This window comes from Peromyscus californicus, unplaced genomic scaffold (genome assembly GCF_007827085.1).
Source record: "Peromyscus californicus insignis strain IS unplaced genomic scaffold, ASM782708v3 Scaffold_18__1_contigs__length_77618521, whole genome shotgun sequence".
NCBI classification, from domain to species: Eukaryota; Metazoa; Chordata; class Mammalia; order Rodentia; family Cricetidae; genus Peromyscus; species Peromyscus californicus.
The window spans coordinates 555,201-576,350 of NW_026294480.1; the positions used below are offsets into that span (position 1 = coordinate 555,201).

At 42.5% G+C, this 21,150-nt stretch overlaps 1 protein-coding gene across 1 annotated transcript; it reads left to right on the plus strand.

The window, feature by feature from the left end:
* Positions 1-31: 31 nt before the first annotated feature.
* Positions 32-20,662, plus strand: Trip13 (thyroid hormone receptor interactor 13). The gene is made up of 13 exons (XM_052742893.1): positions 32-282; positions 1,442-1,607; positions 4,053-4,182; positions 6,987-7,042; positions 7,678-7,768; positions 9,778-9,850; positions 12,997-13,060; positions 13,817-13,903; positions 14,159-14,265; positions 15,241-15,394; positions 17,558-17,670; positions 18,506-18,575; positions 19,734-20,662. The coding sequence occupies exons 1-13, from the start codon at positions 191-193 to the stop codon at positions 19,827-19,829; spliced, it is 1,299 nt and encodes a 432-aa protein (XP_052598853.1). The 5' UTR covers positions 32-190; the 3' UTR covers positions 19,830-20,662.
* The last annotated feature ends 488 nt before the right edge of the window (positions 20,663-21,150 follow it).

Below are 21,150 nucleotides of genomic sequence, written 5' to 3' on the forward strand. Positions count from 1 at the left end.
GAAGCGCGGCGGGGCGGGGCGGGTTGCGGGGCGCGGCGCGGCGCGACGCGGCACGGGCGACGGAAGTGGATCACACCCGGGCTCGACCACGGCGTACCCTCCTGCCGCTGAGGAGGCTGTTCCACGGGGCGCGGGGCGCCGACCGCGGCCTCACTCCGGTCGCCTTCCCTCGGCTCCCGGCGGCCGCGCTATGGACGAGGCGGTGGGCGACCTGAAGCAAGCGCTTCCCTGTGTTGTGGAGTCGCCCGCGGTCCATGTGGAGGTACTGCAGCGCAGCAGCAGGTGAGCTCTGCCTAGTCCCACCACGCGGGCGGCGACCTGGCCCGACCCCGCCACGCGGGCCTCCGAACGGCACTCCCTTACCCCACCTCTCAGGATCCCACCCCACAGCGTCCCGCGTCCTCAGCACGGCCCCACTTCACAGAACAGGAGCAGCCTGACTTTAACCCACGCAGTATGTTTCGACATGACTTCCCACACACACACAGCAGTTGACCCGAACTGCATGACTCCACTTTGCCCTGCACGAGACTCTATCCACCACGCACTACTCTGAGATTCACCCCTTACAGCCCCGCATATCCCATCCAGACCCTACCGCCATCCCACATGATCTAGTAACAGGACCTCACAGCTCTCCACTGACAGGCCTGTGGAGCAGAGTCTAACAGTGATTGTAGTAGGACTGACCTGCTGAGGGACAGTGGTGATCTCCAAACAGTCAGGGGTGCAAGAGAGTGGAGTGTCAGTAGAGCACGGAGGAGAATAAGTATTTAGTAAGCCTGTATCTGGTGGTAGATTTCCTGTTACAAAGGTGTCCATACTCCGAGTTAGAACCTGTAGCTCTGCACTTCCAGCCCCTCCTTAACAGTGGCTGCTGATGTGGATTGAATGCTCATTATGTTTCAGGTTTGTCCCAAACACTGAATTTTGATTCATCTTCATAGTAGCTTGTCAAGAACTAGTGCCACCTCCTTTTTCTAATAAGGAGCTGAGGGTGGCCGGTGGTGTGACTGCAGGCCCAGGTTGATCCCTACAGTTGATCGTTCACTGTCAGCCTGATCTTGATTAATGTCTGTGTGTGTGTGAGGTCTGAAGTTTTTTTTTTTTTTTTTTTTTTTTTCGTTTTTCGAGACAGGGTTTCTCTGTGTAGCTTTGCGCCTTTTCCTGGAACTCACTTGGTAGCCCAGGCTGGCCTCGAACTCACAGAGATCCGCCTGGCTCTGCCTCCCGAGTGCTGGGATTAAAGGCGTGCGCCACCACCGCCCGGCGAGGTCTGAAGTTTTTGTGTGTGTGTTGGGCCTTTTTTTTTTTTTCTTCTTTGAAACAAGTTCTCCTGCATGCTGGGATTTCAGGCAAGCCCCACCACACCTGGCTATACTTTAGTGTTTTGTTTTTTTTAAACTAAGATATTTTATGTATGTTTTATTTATTTTTCTAGTACTGCAAAAAAAGAAGACATAAAGCTGAGTGTTCACAAACTGCTCAACAGGCATAATATTGTGTTTGGAGATTACACATGGACTGAGTTTGATGAGCCTTTTCTGACCAGAAATGTTCAATCTGTTTCTATTGTTGACACAGAATTAAAGGCCAAAGACCCTCAGGTAAATTCCTAGCTCACAGTGCTGGTCACTGAGCCCTTAGGGAGTATGAGGTAATTGTCACAAATAACTAATATTGACATTGATAGCAGGCTCTTTACCTATCTGTTGGTTTTGGTGACTAGATAATCCTTAGCTATGTGTCCTGGAGCTAGGTGCTAGAATAAGGATACCATGTATCCGGATGCTCTGGACAGAGCTGGGAACAGATAGAGTGACAGTCTGAGAGTTGGAGTACAGAGCTTTAGAATATCGGACTGTGCCTGAATACCTGAATTCTCCTCTGTCCGTAAACAGGTGTCATGGTGTGCTCCGGAGTATGTTAGGACTCCCTAGAGTAGATTGTGTGGAAGTTACAGAAATGAGATGGGCTTGCTTTGTGAAAGCTCCTCATCTCATATACAGATTGACTTACCCACTGTCTTCTGATCTCACTTATGGGAAATTGGGAGCTTTGTGTTGACAATGTTGGTATTCTAGGACAGTCTATCACCAGTATAAAAACATCTGGGAATGTATCCCTAAGGAAGACGCTTCAGTAAGCATTATATGGCTCTTGCCTTATAAAGAACTGATTTTGAGAGCTGGGATGTAGCTGGTGGTAAATTTCTTGCGTAGTTTGCACAAGGTCCTGAGTTCAGTTGTTAGTATTGTAGAAAGAAAATAAATATGTGAATAGAAATAAAATAGGATATTGATTTTGAAAAGTGAGCCCTAGGCCTAAAATTTTGTTTCTGCCATGTTTGATGGTACATGCCTTTAATCTCAGCACTCAGGAGGCAGAGGCAGGAGAATCACTGAATTCAAGGCTAGCCATGGCTACATTGACTTCATTCATTTGCTAAGACTAATGTTTGGATATCGTCCACTTTTATCAATACTAAAATCTGATGTCATTCTTGATTTGGCTAGGGCTTAGGAACTGTTGGGATGGGGCTCTTCAGTGCTGCTGTGGAAGGCGGATTAGCACAGTTTGATTTTAGGGTACTCTGAAAAGTTCCAGCAACCTGACTACAGAGTCACCTATAGGAATTTCTCTTACCTGATAATGAGGCAATTCATACATATGTGAACAAATGTGTGTTGCACATTGTTGCTAGCCAACACTCTGAGATAGTTTGTCTATCAATCAGATTAATGAAACAAATTTGATACATATACAGTAAACATGATATTGCCATTAAAAAGAAGAAATAGATTTCTACTTACTAATCTAAAATGTCTCCACATTATGACTGGAGAGATGGCTCAGAAGTTAAGACCACTTGTTGCTGTTGCAGAGATCATAGGTTCAGAGTCAGGCAGGCAAATTACAAATTAGACTGAATTGTCCTGCAGTGACAGAACAAGGTGTTCAAATTTAAGCAACAGGATGAGAATGTGCCACATGAAAACAAGGGCGAATCTAAATTTTCTCCAGTATCCAAATCTAGAACAGTGACAGTAGCAGTGAATAATGTAGTTTTGAATCATGACCCAAAATAATATAAAGCCCCTAGTGATACAAGTAAATGATAAATGAGCAAATGAGGGAAAGATACAAATATTTTTTTGTAGGATACTTACACATAGAATATTTGTGGCTTCCCTTCAAGAGGTATCATTTAGTCCCTCCCACCTACCCAATTCCTCTACTTTGGACTTTCTTTAGTATCCCACTTCAAACTAGGTAACAACTAACTGGTAAATTAGAAAAGGGAAGATATCATTAATTTCTCAGTGGACATACTTGAGAACATGCCCTTGGTTAGTGCTAAAGTCATCAGTCACTTCGTGTGTATCCTGTGTTTTGACATGATGTCATGGTGGGGTGGTACTTTATTTCTAATTTTGAAACTCAGAATCCTACTCTGATTTTGAGAGGAAACAAGATATTTAACCATTCTAAATGAAGGACAAACATAAAGATAACTTAACTGAAAAAGAAATAGAAAGGACACTATATGGAAAGCCCTTTCTGCTCAGGCTCGTGTGAGTAATTGTACTATCTCTGAGTTTGGTTATAGATTTATATAAATATTGGCATTTTCCTCACACATTACTTTTCAATGTTTAAAAAAAAAATCACTTAAACTTAGGTTCGCTAGGAATGGTGGAGCATACCTCTTTGATCCCAGTGCTGGTGATGCAGTAGTTCCATCTCTGTTCCATTGAGATCAGCCTGAACTGTATAAGGGCTTGCAGGCAGATAGCCCTACATAGTGAAACCATGTTTCTGGTGGATGCAGGGGTGGTCAAGAGCTCAGAGGGGAAAAATGGATAAATACCTTAAGAGCCAATCCTAGATCAGAAATGAAATGCTAGACTTCATCTCATCTGAGAACTGGTTTTTTTTAACAGCAGTATGCCTTGGTCTTTATTTTGGACTTCAGCATACACAAACAATTGTAGTAAAGAAGGAGGTGTTCTGAGTTACGTAGATGTGTTTACTTTTTACCTCATCAACAGCCCATTGATTTGAGTGCATGCACCATCGCACTTCACATCTTCCAATTGAATGAAGATGGCCCCACCAGTGAAAATTTGGATGAAGAAACAGAAAATATAATTGCAGCAAGTCACTGGGTTCTGCCTGCAGGTACAGGGTCCTGACGGTTGGGTAGTGGTAGAGGGAGGCAGCCAAGGAAGGCCTGAGTCAGAAGCTTAAGTCATACCTGAGTCACCTAGTGCCAAGTTACTTAGTGAGAAGATTTGGTTCTTTGGTTTTATAAGATTGTAGGATGCTTTATCCCTTATGAAATGTTTGAAAAGGTATCACTGTGTTAGCTTTCCATCACTGTAGTAAATGTTTGAGACAATTAGCGTAAGAAGCATTTGTTTGGGCTCATAGTTTCAGTTCACAAAGGAGTGGCTCCATTGCTTTGTGCCTTTTGCAAGGCAAAGCACTGTATTAAGGGAGTGGAGGGCGGCAGAGGAATCCTATTCTCTTCATGGCCAGATGCAGGAGAGTGAGCAAGAGACATGTGTCCCACTGTCCCCTTCCAGGACATGGTTTTAGACCTCCCTCTGGGCCCTGTCTTTTAAAGCTCCACTATCTCCCAATAGCATCATGTTGATGATCAAGCTGTTAGCATGTGGGCCTTTAGGGAATACTACAGATTTGATTGGGGGTGATTGCAAAGGAAGGAATACTTTTCTGGGCTGAGACTGTTGTTCCTTTAGACAGACTCCTCAGAGATTGTGTCTACTAAGGATGTCACTTGCAGTCCTTATCCCTGCCCAACTGGTCTCCCCTACTGGTTAGTCCTGACCTCCTAAGACAATCAATGCTTCTCTGAGGACTTTGCTACTAGGTTCTAACAAATGGTGTCCAGGGATTAATTCAGTCACCAAAGTTTTTTTTTTGTTTTTGGTTTTTTTTTTGGTTTTTTTTTTTTAGATTTATTTATTTATTATGTATACGGAAGAGGGCGCCAGATCTCATTACAGATGGTTGTCAGCCACCATGTGGGTGCTGGGAATTGAACTCAGGACCTCTGGAAGAGCAGTCGGTGCTCTTAACCTCTGAGCCATCTCTCCAGCCCCAGTCACCAAAGTTTTATGTTTCTGCCATGTAGGGGGAGCTCATTTGTGTTTTTGTCTAAAACACACTTTAAATAGCTTGAAAGGCAAGCCTAAGAGGAAATATAAATTGCAGCACTCAATGAAAACAAAAAATACAGTGTACCAATATTTATGGAAATATATAGGCTTGCATTTGAAATAAGAAATGTCTTAGGCCAATGGCCTGGGCTTTTTCCTCTAGAAAGAGGAAACTGATGAGAAAAAAATAAATAAATAAACTCAGAGAAAACAAAAGGATATAACAGAAATGCAAAATTGAAAATAATGAAACAATGAAAATTTTTTTCTGAAAAATATTTTTAGTGCTTGGATATTTCATACATGCATGTAATGTTTTTTGATCAAGTCAACTCCCACTCCCTTCCCTCTGTTTCCTCCCCATCCTCACCACCATTTTTGTCTTCCAACATCATGTGCTTTTTTTAATCTTTAACCCACTAAATCTACTTTGTGCTGCCTGTATGTGCATGAGTATGAGACATCTGCTGGAACATGGAAGGGCCTGCAACCCTGAAGAAAATTGACTCCTTCCCCTAGCAGCCATCAATTGCCAGTAGTTCCTGAGATAGGGGTGGAATCTCATGAGCTATGTCCAACAAATACTGTTATGCTGTGACATCCACTAATTCTAGCTCTTAAAAATTTTTTCCACTTTTGCTGGGCAGTGGTGGCACACACCTTTAATCCCAGCACTTGGGAGGCAGAGCCAGGTGGATCTCTGTGAGTTCCAGGCCTGCCTGGTCTACAGAGCGAGATCTAGGACAGGCACCAAAGCTACAGAGAAACCCTGTCTCGAAAATTAAAAAAAAAAAAAAAAAAAAATCCACTTCTTTGATGACTCCTAAGCCTGAGAGTGAGATGTGTGATATAGATGTCCCATTTAGAGCTAAGAACTCCAGTCTCTTATTCTTCACCTTCACCTGTGGTCTGCCTCTATATGGAGATTACATCTATTACAAAAAGAGGCTTCTCTGATGGGGGTTGAAAGATGCACTAATCTTTGGGTGTAAAAGAGAAGAACTGGGTGGGGGGGGATGGGGGCAGTTTATTACTATGTCTATTTAACAAATAGTATTAGATTCTCCCCTAGGGCCTACAGCCTAGGTAGCCATGGAGTTTTGGTCCAGTTAATGATACCAGGGTTGAGTACTATCCTGTGGTGTGAGCTTTAAATCCAATCAGAAAATGGTTGATTACTCCCATAACATTTAGTCTACTAATGCACCAATGAGCATATCTTATCAGACCATTCATTATTGTAGCTTCCAGGGTTCACAGCTGTGTAAGACTATTGATAACTTTTCTTTTGCAGTAGCATGCATAGAACCTTCTAGCACTATGAAAGTTAGCCAGTAGGGATGGGAAGAATTCATTTGTAAAAGGACTAGTCCCCAAAACATGAAGAGTAATTTATTTTCTCTCTCTCTTATTTTGGGGATTGAATTCAAGGCCTCACATAAACAATGAGCAGCCTACCTCTGAGCTCCATTGCCAGATCCTCTTTGTACTTTTTTTGTTTGTTTGAGATATGATTTCACTGAGTTACTCAGGCTGGCTGTGAACATGTGATCCTCCTCCTTCAGCCTCTCAAGTCATTGGGATTACAGGCTTGGGCTTGGTAAGAATAAAGCTTTTACTTCACTTACCTGTCAAAATTATATGACTGACATTTATATTGGATCTGTAATTTTAAGAAAAGTTGAACTTTGAAAAAAAACTGCACTTGCTGTATCAGTCTTGCTCTGCAGTTGGAAGCAGTGAAAACACTGGGTTCAAGGTCTTCCTAAAACTGGGGTTTTGTCTTATTCTCTCTGACAGCTGAATTCCATGGGCTTTGGGACAGCCTTGTGTATGACGTGGAGGTCAAATCACATGTAAGTTGCTGTACTTTTTCTCAGAATGTACTTATTGCCTCACTCTCCAGCCTCCATGTCCCTTGATTCAGGTGGGCTTTTGGAAATCCTGTCTACCAGTGGTCTACATCCTGAATGCCAATCCATCAGAGGTTCCTTAGCATAGAACTGATCCTTTAGAAATGGTCAGAGACTAGAAGAGGATGAGAATTTATTTTGAGTTGCATTCTTCCTCTGAGCCCTTTTGGGGACAAACTAGAAAACTGTCACTTGGTGAAGGCACTTCTTGGGCTTCTGACAGATGTGCTGTATGCATACCCATTACCTGCTGTGTTGTTTTCAAGGAGGGAGTTTTCTATCTGATAAGTACCTTGGGCATCTTATTGGATGTTGTCATTCTAAGTAAAAGTAATTCCTTTGTTTCTCTTCTTAGAATGGTACCAACTAGTATTTTATGTTCTTACCTTTTAAAGATGCCTTCTAGAATGACAGCCACTGATGGGAGATGGTCTCTGAGTGTCCTGAGGTGACGGTCCTTTCAGGGGTGGTCATGATGGCCTTGCCCCTTTTGTGTTCAGAAGCAGGCCTTTGAAGAATCCTTTTGGGAACCTTTATCTTAGAGGTGCCTTATCTGCCTTTCTGCTTTTCCATATTAGCTCCTGGATTATGTGATGACCACCTTACTGTTCTCAGACAGGAATGTGGACAGCAACCTGATCACCTGGAACCGGGTGGTGCTGCTGCACGGTGAGGTGGGCGGGTTTTCATGTGATAGAATGAATGGCTTGGAGTTGACATGTAATTTATATCTGTTCCTTCTACAATGTTGTAGCTCTTTATTTTCTGAAAGAGTCAGAATTGTTCTTGGATATTCCATATCTATGGCACTGATTCAATTCACTGAAGTCTGGCAAACTTGTTAGTTGACTTTCTCTTGAGGGCAAATTATTTGCTTCCTTCTAACCTTTTTTATATAAATTGATTGGCTATTTTTCCCAGCTGAACATAATTGCTTAGGACAGAACAAGTCTCCCTTCTTTTCTGTGTAATAGTCCCTGCTTCATTTCGTGAGTGTGAACTACGGAAGCCATGTTTTAAGAAGAAATTCTGTCAGGTCCTTTTTCGAAGGAAATAGTGTTGATTTGTACCCCACCCCCATCCCACCCTCATCACTGCATAGAGGCAGAACAAAATCAAGACAGTAACCACATTATAGCTAAGGAGAAGCTTAGGATAATTAGCCTGTTTATGCCAATTATAATTGTGAGATTGCCCAAGATCTTTTTAAAAGTGTCATTTAAGGAACTAGAAAGATGTCTCAGTAGTTAAGAGAACTTGTTGCTCTTGCAGAGGAGTAGGTAGGATTCAGGTCTTAGCACACACATGGTAATTCACAACTGTAGCTGGAAGTTTCTCTGGTCTCACCCAACCCCGCTGTCCCACAACCATTTATAAAATAATCATTCAGAGATTTATATTAATTACAAACTGTATGGCCAATGGCCTACATTTCTTGCTAGCTAGCTCTATTATCTTAAATTAACCCATTTCTGTTAATCTTTCTTTTGCCATATGGCTATGGCATTATCATTCTGCTGGCATGTTGTTCCTTGAGCAGTAGGCTGGCATCTCCTCCACCTCTGCCTTTCTTCTTCCTGTCTCTTGTATTTCCCACCTGGCTATAACCTGACTCGCCATAGACCAGAGCAGCTTCTTTATTAACCAGTCATAGCAACACATATTTGCAGCGTACAGAAAGATCATCCCACAGCACATAACCATCTGTAACTCTAGTTCCTGGGGATCAGATACCCTCTTCTGACCTCTGAGGGCACTGCATGCACATGGTGCACTTAAATGCAGGAAAAAAAAAACACTCTACACATAAAATATAAATAAATCTTTAAAAAAAAAGCTGGATATGGTAGAGTAGGCCTTTAATCTCAGTCCTTAGGAAGCAGAAGAAGCAGGCAGATCTCCAAGTTTGAGGCCAGCCAGGGCTACAAAGTGAGACCTTGTCTCAAATAAGGAGAAAAAAATGTATTTTGGTTCACAGTTTTAGAGGTTCACTCCATGATTAATTGGCTGTGCTGTTTTGGTCCTGTGGTGAATCATATTATGGGAGGAGCACATGGGAGAGCAGTCACATCATAGCCAAGAATGAAAAAGAGGAAGAGACCAAAGCCCCTCAGTCCCCTTCAGGTGCATACTCCCAATGACCTAAAACCTCACTTCACCTCTCATTTTCTGTAATCACCCATAACACCACTGAGGACCAGACCTTTAACAAATGGATGTAAGTGACATCCTAGATCTAAGCTGGTATTGCTCTTCTGATCTAATGTGGGATACAGGCCCCCTTTGGGTTATCAACAGTGGAAGATGCCACTGCAGTAATGGTCCTGAGATGGTACTCTTCTTCTTCCTCCATTTACTGAGAAAGGTGTATTTGCTCTTTGAAAAGTGCAGTGAGGAAGTGTGGAAACAAGGGCTTGTGTCACTAAGATGTAGACCAGAAAAGGTATATATTCAGTATGCTTAGAGAAATTAGGAGCCAGAAAGCAGTGTGTCAGCTGGGAGACCAGAAATAGGAGTCTGTATTACTGATGTCCAGTCAGGGCTATATGAGATCCTAGCACTTTTAAGCTATAACTTAACAATTAATACTTGTAATAATAACAGCAGTAGTGCTTAACTATGTTTAAAAGTAATACTACAGCACTGGCTTGAATATATTTTCTTGGCTATTATTGCAGGCCCTCCAGGAACTGGAAAAACATCACTTTGTAAGGCATTAGCACAGAAACTGACCATCAGACTGTCAAGCAGGTAACTTTGGTGACAGCAGAGAGGAGAGCAACAAGCACAGGATTTGTAATATTTGAAGCTTTTATTTTCAGTTATTCATGGGTTCTTCTCCTTGGGTGTAGGGCAATTCACTCCTCTGTATGCAGCAGGGTTGATTCAATCTAATAAAGTACCCTGAGGCTAATGGTGGCAGCCTGGCACTGTCCTAGTGCATGTGGACTTAAAGAAAGGTGTTTCTGCTCATGGGTGGCAGGTGTAGATACTGAGCAGATTTTCTGTTCATTTGCTTATCATTTACTAGGAAAAGAACTTTGATGTCCCTGTGAACTTATTTGTTCTTCCTTGAATTCTGTCTGTTTGGCGTCTTGGTTCTCCCCACATTTGAAGACTGTGTGATGATTAGTCATTACTTGGGAATCTGTTCTTCAGCATGTTAGACTCGTAGGTTTTGTTTCACAGACTACCCATGTACTTTGCCTTTTTATCTCAACTTTTTATTTAAAAAAAAAAAATTTATTTTATTATGTGTATGGGTATTTTGCCTGCATGCATGTCTGTGTACCACAAGTATGCCTGGTTCCCAGAGAGGCCAAAAGAGGGCATCAGATCCCGAGGAACTGGAGTTTCAGTGGTTGTGAGCAGCCATGTTGGTACTGGGAATCAGACCCAGGTCTTTGGAAGAACAGCCAGTACTCTTAACTTCTGAGCCATCTCTTCAGCTCCCCTTTTTCATCTTAAAAAATATCTGCACTTAATTTTAAACAAATTCTGTTACGACACCCTTAAGCACATGGATTTTTTTTTTTTTTTTGTAGTGTCTAGACTGCTTTTACTCCCAATCAGTAGTTCTTTTCTTTCTCATAGTTTATTTTCTTTCTGTGAAGATTCCTTTTGGTTCTTTTTTTTTTCTCTTCTTTCCTTCATATGTTTTTGTTAAAGTCCTGAACCAGTATATATGGCTTTTTTGATGATCTTGCCTATTAATTGCATTGTTATCTCTGTTGACTGATTTTTCATGTAGTTGTGGGCCATATGTTTCTTCTTCCTGGCATGTGTGTTTAGTCCTCATTGTCTTGTCTGAATGGATTTGGAGTCATCTAGAGGACGCAATTGTCTTTCTGTCTTTGAGGGAGTCTCCAGAGAAGTTTAACAAAGGAAAGGAAGTTTAACAAAGGAAAGAAGTTTAACAAAGGAAAGCCTACCCCAAATGTGGGTGACACCATCCTATGGGCTAGTGTCCTAATCTGAATAAAAGGGGGAAAGGAGAAAGCCAGCTGACTGGTAGCATTCTGCTTCCTCTGCTCCGGTTGATGCTGTGGGCCAAGCCACTCTGCATCATTCCCTCCTTACCATGATGGACCGTATTCCTCTGAACTGTGAGCAAAAGTAGTGCCCTCCTCCCTCAACTTGTTTCTTGTCAAGTATTGGGTCACAATGATGGGGAAAAAAAACAACTAATTCAGCATGTAAGTATTTTTTGCATAAATACTAAACATTATGGTTAAAGTATGTAGGTTTTTACATATTCCTTTTAAATCTGCTGGCTTGGTTCTGGTAGCCTTTTCAACTACTTGTAACATAGTGTGTCTTTCTGGGGTTTGTTTTCAGCATTCTGGGGAAAGGGTTTGGGTTTATTTAGTCTTGTCTTTGTCCTGGTGTATTCTCTTGTGCTCTGCCTAGGGTCTCTGCCTACGAGTTCCTGGAAGGTTAAGACAGTGCTTTCTCTACTTGGGCCATAGGAGCTTGGATTCTTCTAGCCTGTATGAGCTTTAAAGACCCTCAAGCCTCATGGATTCCCCCTGCTCACAGGGTCCTATGCTGTTTTCAGGAATGTATTTCTTCATTTTCCCTTCCCCTGTGGAACTCTGTCCTGCAGCCTCAGAACCTCTTCTCAACCACCAGCCTTGATTTCCTCAGCTCCATGATGCCTGGGTTTCCTTGGGTTATAGTTGGAAGAAGCCTGGATGGACAGATTAGCTTAGAGCATTTCCCTTGGGAGTCACCTTTCCCTGTCTGTTCAACAACATCCTTACCAAATGTTACTTTTTAAATCTTGTCTTAATTTGTCATTGCCTGAACAGGGTAAGTTTCACTTCTGCTACTCCAATATGAATTGGGATTCCTATGAGATTCACTGGTATATGAGAGTACTTTATTTTGACCAGTTATGTCTAGCAACTTGGCCCTGTTCTGATAGATTTAATTGCATCTTTTCTTTAAAGGCCTCTAAAGGCAAAGTTTCTAGAACACTAGAGAAGCAAAATATTCTTATGAGAAATCTAACTTTCACTTAGAAAAATGTGGGAATTTGTGTTTATCTTGTGAGTTAGAAATGGAGATAAATATGTATATATGTTTGCAATTATTTGTTACTCCTCATTCTGTTAAATACAGTGCTTTATAATTAATGTTATTTAATATTCACCCCAGTCTCTTTACTTTGTCATGTTGTCTTTAATACCCTTCTCTACACTTTGTAAAAAGTAAAAGTAATTAGTGCTATGGTTTTAAAATAGAATGCTAGTGGTGCTTTTTAAAAGCAAGAAATTCTTCTGTGGACCTGTGACATGGGTGAGCTATAAAGAGTTCTGGGAAGTCTAGTCTACATAGAGAGTTCTATGGCAGTCAGAGTTATATAGACCCTATTTCAAAAAGAGAGACAGAGTGTGTGTGTTAGTTTTAGGAGCTTCCTCCTCTCCCCTTGCTTAGTGAGGCTGAGTGTGTGTTATTTCTGGGTGGGGGGTCGTGCCATTTAAACTTTTCTCTGGTCAGCAGCATTAGTGTGTTTTGGCCTTTTGAGCACTTCAGGGCTTGTGTCTGTGGGAAAAGGAATTGCCACACTGGGGTTTGTGGAAGAAAAAAAAAAATGTGTAGATTCTGCCAAAACTTCTTGATGCTTCTATTTTATTTTATGTGCTGTTTTGGAAATAAAAGTTATAAGCAGATTAAAATGAGAGTTTTGCTATTTGATTCAAATGAGGATATGGGAAAACTTGTTTACTATCAGCTGGACTTGATAATTGCATGCTATTAGGTTTTCTACAATTATTAATTATATGGAGTTGCATATCTTAAGAGTGGGAGTTTACTTTCAGAATGTGGGCAATAGAGGAATGTTGTATCAAAGGCAGTGTATTAATTGTAGTTTCCTTACCTTTTCTTACCAGGTACCGGTATGGCCAATTGATTGAAATAAACAGCCACAGCCTATTTTCTAAGTGGTTTTCAGAAGTAAGTATTAAATGTTTTAATTATTGATATTGTCAGCCATAGTTGGAAAACAATGTCTTCTGTCTTGACCAAGCATTCCAAACACAGAAGCTTCTGGAAAGAAGTAGGTGAAATGAGAAAGTCAACAAAGTACCTGACTATGATCAGAGATGGACTCCAGAGCTAGAGGACTTGGAGGCAGTCTAAACTGAAAAAAGAAACCCTCTAAGGTCATTTCCCAGACCTCTGATTGGGTAAGGCAGGACACCCACTGGGCATTCAACAAATACTCAAATCTGTGGTCTCACTTAGACTGTGCCTTTTACCAAGTAGCCTTTAGGCTCATGCACTCTGGATCTGAACTGAGGGGGTACCCCAGTACGATGTTGTGGGTGCTCCTAAGCCCTGAAAGCAAGGCATCCCGTTTCAGAATGTTCTTGTGGTAGGTGATGTAGGCAACTGGGAACAGTGTGCCTGTAATCTTCCCTCATCAGTTTCTGTGTGCCATCAGTGGTTTGTCTTGTTCCCAGGGGAATAAGTTCACACAGGTGATCATTAGTGGGGTCACTACACTATGCCACCCTGAACAATAACAGATACAGTCTCAGGTCTCCATTTCCTAGAAAGCAGTAATATTTGTGCTGATCACTAAAGCCATCTCTAGATCTTGTCTGATGCTGTGAGTTTTCTGAGGGGCCATCACAGTGGTGGTGCCTTTGTGCTCCTGTAACAATTGGCTACAAATTGGCACCACTAATAAGAATGTTTTGGTTTCAGAGTGGCAAGTTGGTAACTAGGATGTTCCAGAAGATTCAGGAGTTGATTGATGATAAGGAAGCGCTGGTGTTTGTGCTGATTGATGAGGTAGGCACTCACGGGTAGCTAGTCTTTGCCTGAATTGCCTCTTGCTACTAGTGCCTGATTCCTCTCACTTGGTCAGCTGTGTTGCAAGCTCTTTCCTGTGGATCTTTTCCTGGTGGCCCATACATTGAGCTTCTGGGAGCAGGTAGCACACATATATGCATTCAATCTTTCTATTCTATCAGTTGACACAATCCAGAGCTGCCTGTGAAGTGCTACTTACTCCTCATTTTGACCTATTGACCTCTGTCCCCTCAGGTGGAGAGTCTCACAGCTGCTCGAAATGCTTGTAGGGCAGGTGCCGAGCCATCAGATGCTATCCGTGTAGTCAATGCTGTCTTGACTCAAATTGATCAGATCAAAAGGTAACACTGGGATAAACAGTGAGAGTGTACACGAGTAGTGATAGAGAAGTACGATGGTCAAATAGCTTTAGATCTCGTTCTCAGGCAGCTGGATGACTTTATAGTCATTTCCCTCACCTTGGCTTCTGCCAGTGTCTCCCTACAGTCTCCTAGGAAGGTTCTTTTCCATGGCCTGTCTGAAACCCTCCCTCGCCACCCTCTCTTCTAGTATCACTCCCAGTTCTTTGTGCCAAGTTCCCATCACAGACCAGATAGACGCTGTAGATAAATACTAAGTCTCAAACCATTTCTACCCAGGTCCTGTGTTAAACTGGTCAGTTCTCTACCTCACTACCCAGGATCTCTGTCATACTGACAGACTCTCCACTATCCTTTCCAAGGTCCCCTCTTGGACTTCACACTTGCCTGCTTAGGATCCCTTATAATGCTTATGATCTTCCTCGCCTGCCTGCCTGGAGTGCCCCATTATGTTGATTTCCTTCCCCATTGCCAGAAGAGGCACTCATCCCCTTCCCATCAGTTAGAAGGTGATGTGGGGTCAGAAGGACACCTCCCTGTGATGTCCCTTTTGCCATCATTATGCTCAAGGCTGATGGTCTCCATTGCCTCAGGTTCCCTTTAGTGGGTAGTCAGAGATGTTGCACAAAGTGAGATCTGCCCCAGAATTGAAGTAGGTGAGACAACAAGTCCAGTAGAGTATACCACAGCTTTCTAGAAGCAAATGCCTTGGGAGTGTCTGTTGGACATAGACCTGCTGCAAGCCAGTAGACCTGACTAGAGATCAGGGCTCACAGAACATGAAAGCTGTGTTGGAGGGTTACTCTGACATGAAGCACAGCCACCAAAATAAAGTAGATAGGCTCTTCCACTCACAGACCTACTGTTCCTCCTACCCATGCATCTGTCAAATAAGGCGGAACAGAACTGGGCTTTTAAAGCACATTGTGCCTGATTCTTGCCTGTTCACAACAACAGGCATTCCAATGTGGTGATTCTGACCACATCCAACATCACTGAGAAGATTGATGTGGCTTTTGTGGACAGAGCTGACATCAAACAATACATTGGGCCCCCCTCTACAGCAGCCATCTTCAGAATCTACCTCTCTTGTTTAGAAGAGCTGATGAAGGTACCTTTGTTTATTTTCACTCATGACCATCACTAGATTTGTACATGTTGGTAGTTAATTAGCATAACTTAATGCACACTAGTTCCAATAAGCCATTTTATCATAGGCATCTTATCTTACATTGAAAATTATAGTTGTATTGCATTTAAATTTTACCTGCTTACTCAGTATTTTTATCTTTATTTCCTGTAAAAGTAAAAAACAAAAAAATCCAAATTTTGAATTAGCCTATAAAATAATGCCTTTTTTTGTATAGCACTTTTATATATGTATGTCATATCATACCCTTAATAATGTTTCTGTTCTTTTGGTACAGTATGATTAACACTTCAGTATTTAAGGTACCAGTGTGTAGAAGGTTAGTGAAAAGGTTGTAGGCAGACTATTAGGTACATCCTGGTTCTGAGCCTACCATGGACTATAAAAGTGGCCAGTCTTAGCCTATACAAAGGACAATGGAAGTCTTGCTTCACAGGTTATACTGACTGAAAGCCAAAGTTTTCAGAGTATCATCTGACTGAAGGTTTTAGTTCATGGATTATACTAACTGAAGGTCATAGTTCACAGAACTATGACTGACTGAAAGTTGGGGTTCTCAGACCTGCATCTGACAGCTCGTGCTGCAAGAACATACTTTTGAGTGTAGACTATAGGGAACCAGGGCAGTAACCAACCAAGCCAGTAGGCAGAGATTTATAATTGCTGTGGTGAAATCTTGGCCCCTCGTCAGCAGAGTGGAATTGTCCTCACATCCTGTATCGACTGCCTGCCTGACACTTCATAAAATAGTGGGCCTTGCTGTCTTCACCAAGGATGGCATGGTCACTTTTGGGCAGGAATAGGGAGCCAGCTCAGCCAGGAGCCCAGTAAGGGTGCTCAAGTCAGCATTTTTCTGGCATTGGCATCCTGTCTAGTTTCAGTAGCTGGAAGAAGGGTGGGGGCCTCTGTGGAGCTGCTTTACTGCCAAAGAGCTTAGTGTGAGGCAGGTCCAGTGAGGATGCTGGATATGTTCGAGGTCAAAGATGCTTTTGATGTGTCTTTTCACCCTCATAATGGAACATTTGTCATTTACAACATGAATCTGGAATGTTCTGAAGTTTAGTTTAGAGGTACAGATTTTGAGGGGAGCTGAGGCCAGTTTCTTATTTGGTTATTTTGTGAAAACTTAAGATAGAGTTCCGGAGATGGTTTATTTTATAAAATGCTTGCCACCCAAGCACGAAGACTAGCGTTCAGATTCCCAATACCCACGTAAACGTGGCAAACACACCTGTAATCCCAGGAGTCAGGAAATGGAGACAAGATCTCTGGAGTAATCTGGATAGCTAACTAGTCAAATTTGTGAGCTCTGGGTTCAAGTCAGAACCTATTGAGAAAGACGTCAGCCTCTAGCCACATACACATGCATATGCAAAGAAAGAACAAGAGATTCAGACACTGTAATGAGACTTAGGCTGGTCCTGAAAGCAGATACTGTGTGCCTACCTGTATAAATTCATTCTCTCTGGGGTCCTGGAAGGTAAGTAATACTGAACAGTAATACCAGAGAGGTAAGAATACTGAACAGAAACCTGTTTCCTAGTTTACCCACAAACCTCCAAATTATATAGAAAAAGGTTTTGTGGAAGCAGTCAGTGCCACTCTGACAGCTCAGTGCAGTTCCTTGAGGGAGAGTCAGGAACCACTGCCTTGTCTGTCATTCTCCTAGTCATAACTGAAGAGCAAACCAAGACTGTTCTTTTGAAGACAGCTGTGGTCCTGGCTCTGCATTCCAGTTCTGCTCCTATAGATTTGACACATATTTCTAGAACTAAGGCAGCAGTTCAGTACCACCCATCACTCCCCCTACCCATTCCTCCCAGCTCTGACATGTAGCCAGGAAATAGCTTAGCTAAAAACTCAGCATCTGGTTTGCTGCTGGTTTCTGAGCTGTGCTTTATTGTTTACATCCTGATCTTTGAAGAAGCATAGGTATGTATGTTGCAGACAAAAGTTCAAAGTTTACAAAGCTATTTCCTAGTGCCTATATTTGGGTGATTATTTTGAACTTATGTAAGTCATAAAACTTTCTGATAGCTCTGGAAGTACTGGCCCTTTTGCTCATGGTTCCTGTACCTTGTCTTTTGTGGATTCTGTCATAACTACTCTGCCTTTGTTTCGCAGTGCCAGATCATATATCCTCGTCAGCAGCTGCTGACCCTCCGAGAGCTGGAAATGATTGGCTTCATTGAAAATAATGTGTCAAAGTTGAGCCTCCTTTTGAGTGAAATTTCAAGGTACAAACTGATGTCATTTTTTACCTAAGAAAAGTTATTTCCTGAGGTTTGCTGAGGTAACTAGGTATTGTGATTTCCTTTGGAGGCCAGAGAAGGCTCTGGAGGTGAGCTGTCAGGCACTGCAAAAGTGGGCATGAGTAGCTCTCAGGGGCAGCAGAGGCCTGCAACTCATAGAAAGAAAGTGAGAAGGGAAATAACTTCGGTGATTAAGGTGGGATGAAGGGCAGGTAAGAGTCTGACATAGAGCCTCAAAAGACAGGCTATATGTACAATTGCAGAACATCAGGAGGCTGCTAGGCAATGTGTTGGCAGCCATCTTCATGGAGTATTCCCCACAGATCAGTGTGGTAGTGCTGGAGAGGCAGAGGGACCATGCTGTGAACCTCACTTTCTGGCCAATTTGGACTTTATTCAGAAGCCATGAAGCATGTGGAAGATTTTGAGTGAAAGGTTAACATGAAGAATGCAATGTTGCTAGAGAGGAGACTTAAATAATGAGAAGTACATCAGATATTTCTGTAAAAACATAAGACGCAGTGGCCTGGTTGGGGATTCTGCTGGCAACTTTGTGCCACAGTGTCTTACTCTACACCTGATGCTCCCACGTGGGCACTTGGTCCTAGAGTCTTAATTGGAGCAGGAACCAAAGATGATCATGTTGGGGAGAAGAGAGGACAGCAGTCTTTGAGGCCAAGGCTGTACCCAGAGTCACACAGACGCTTGTACTTTTAGGTTGCCTTGGCCAGCATTTGAGCTGGGAAGAGGGAAATTATCCCTGAATTGTATACATTTGTATATGAAGTTGACATCCATGAATGTGATTATTTTTTTACAGGAAGAGTGAGGGCCTCAGTGGCCGGGTCCTAAGGAAACTCCCTTTCCTGGCTCATGCACTCTACATCCAGGTAAGCTTCCCTTGGCCCTGTGTTGTGGATATCCAGGTTCCTCCCCCACACTGTTCATAGAATTCTGGGGTAGGGTCTTAGTTGTGGTAAAATAATCTTTAAAAAGCAACTTAAGGGAAAAAGAGTTTGTTCTAGCTCACATGTACAAACCATCACGGCATGAAAGTCAAAGCAGCAAGAGCTTGAAGCTGCTGGTCCACAGTCAAGAAGCAGAGAAGTTCCCTTTTCCATTTATATAGTCCAGGACCCCAGCCAGGGAGTGATGCCAACAGAGCGGGCAGGTCTTCTCACCACAATTGATATAATCAAGATAATTCTCTAATGACATGCCCAGAGGCCTGTCTCCCAGGTTATTTTAGACTCTCTCAAGTTGACAACACTATCCATCATAGTCTGTGGGTACTTGAGAAGAAATGGCTCTTCAAGGTGTCTGCTCCTAAGTGCATATATATATGTGATACTTACAGGCATACATGTACTGTGGTGCATTGGAAACTTGTGTCTAAAGCCCACTTCATATTCCTCAGTACTTGTGCCCCATGAGGCTGGGTTCTGTTTACAAACAATGGTGACCTGGAGTCATTCCCTTACTTTCCCAGGGCCAGGCCCCCAACACAAGCTCATCAGCCACACAGTTCTCTTAAATCCATTATCTGGCATTTTACCTGGCCAGTGGCATCTGCTATGCTAGGTGTGGTCTTCAGTACCAAGGAAACACCCATGGACCATGAGTATGAGTGCTTGACACAGAGGGGAGAGCTTGGTGCTGAGCTGTATAGTGATTCTCGGTTATAAAGCAGCAGTGTTGTGCCTCACAACTCCTGGACATTGGGTGAACTCTTTGGGAAAGGTTCCAAAATATTAGGCCTTGAGGCCCCACATTCTCTTTCAAACAGATTCTCTTCTTTTTTAGCAGATGGTTGACTGCTGGTCTCACTTGCCTACTCTGTTAGCCTCTTCTAACCATAGGAAACAACGAGTTACATCCTCTTTTACAAACTACATCTGGATGCCCTGTCGTGGGCCTGAGAGGTCGTGGGCTTGTTTAGCCCACATAGAGCTGAGCCTCTCTTCCTAACTGCAAATGTATAGATAGTAGCTGCCAGGTAGCCCTTCTAAGGCCCAGGTCCACTGATTAATGACCATGTATCTTTTCAGGCTCCCAGTGTCACCATTGAGGGTTTCCTCCAGGCCCTGTCTCTGGCAGTGGACAAGCAGTTTGAGGAGAAAAAGAAGCTTTCAGCGTATGTTTGATCCCAGACGTCCATATCTGTGGTTTTCAATGGACAACTAGTAGGTGGCACCACCTACCTCACAGTGTGTATCAGAAATTACACTAAACCATGTAGGTCTGCAAGCCAGACAGATGAGTGGGCAAACTTTGTCAAGAGAAGGACTGTTTGTGTTATTTTTACAATGCATATTTAAAGACAAACTGCCATCTTTTCCACTATTTTTAAATGATAGTTCAAATTCTGTTTGGATCTATGTAAAGACCCATCTAAATATTGATTGCCATCCTGACTCTAGCCTGTCAGAACACAAGACGTTAAAATTTGTTTAAAATAAAGGGAGATCAAGAAACAAGAACAAGAGAGATGCTAAGTAAGTACACAGTTACAGCATAGAAAGATAGATCCTTTGCTCAAGCTAGAAGGGAGCAGTTACTTTCTGGCCTGAGCCTGCTTCAGTTAGCACAAGATGCTGTGTAATGGGTGAGAAAGGCATGTTCCTGTGATACAGAAATTGAGAAGAGGATTGCAGGTAAGGACTTCTTTGACAGTGATCATATGTCATGTTCACAGGAGCAGTGCATACTTTGTATGGTCAAGTGAAGCAGGCAATGTATGGAAATTTCTGCTCAGTATTTTGTTTCTCCGGTAATATTATTCATATTTCATGTGAAAATTCATGTTGCCAAATATAAAATAAGTCAGTGTAAGTGTTGCACCTCACAAAATATCATGTTTTACTTCATCTTCTGCTAAAAGTAGTTTGACATTGATGCTTTGTACATGAAGCCACTTTTAAAGGGGGTCCTGCCTTTGTCATAGAATTTTTTAAATATTAAACTTGTTTTCAGAATGCTCTCATTTTTATTATTATATCTGCTTCAAATGCTGAGAATGTTACTAATAATGACTGGTGTATTCACACACATTAAATCTGGTATGTTCCAAGGACCTCACAGTATAGTTGTGTCATTGGCAGGAGCATGCCCACCCTGCCAGTCAGGTTTAGGAACAGTACTTCTGAGACACCACAGGCCATGGCTACTGCCTATTAACTCAGCTTCACCTCCTGGCACAGGCATTGAAAGCAGAGCCCTGCTCTTTGATTCCTGGGGCTGCCATGGGGGCTTTGACTTCACTTTCACCTGGGAAGCTGGGGACAGCGATGGCTGGGGTAGTGGGCCTCTTCCTGCTTTTCTCTATGCATCCTTTCCATTGATCTGTGGATCAGGGTTTCCAGCTAATTACTCTGTTTCATGATTCCCAGTATTCTTCCTCGTTCTGGGAGAAATTTGTCTGTTGTTGTTCTGACTATTCTCATTCATGGACTTACGGAAGACTAA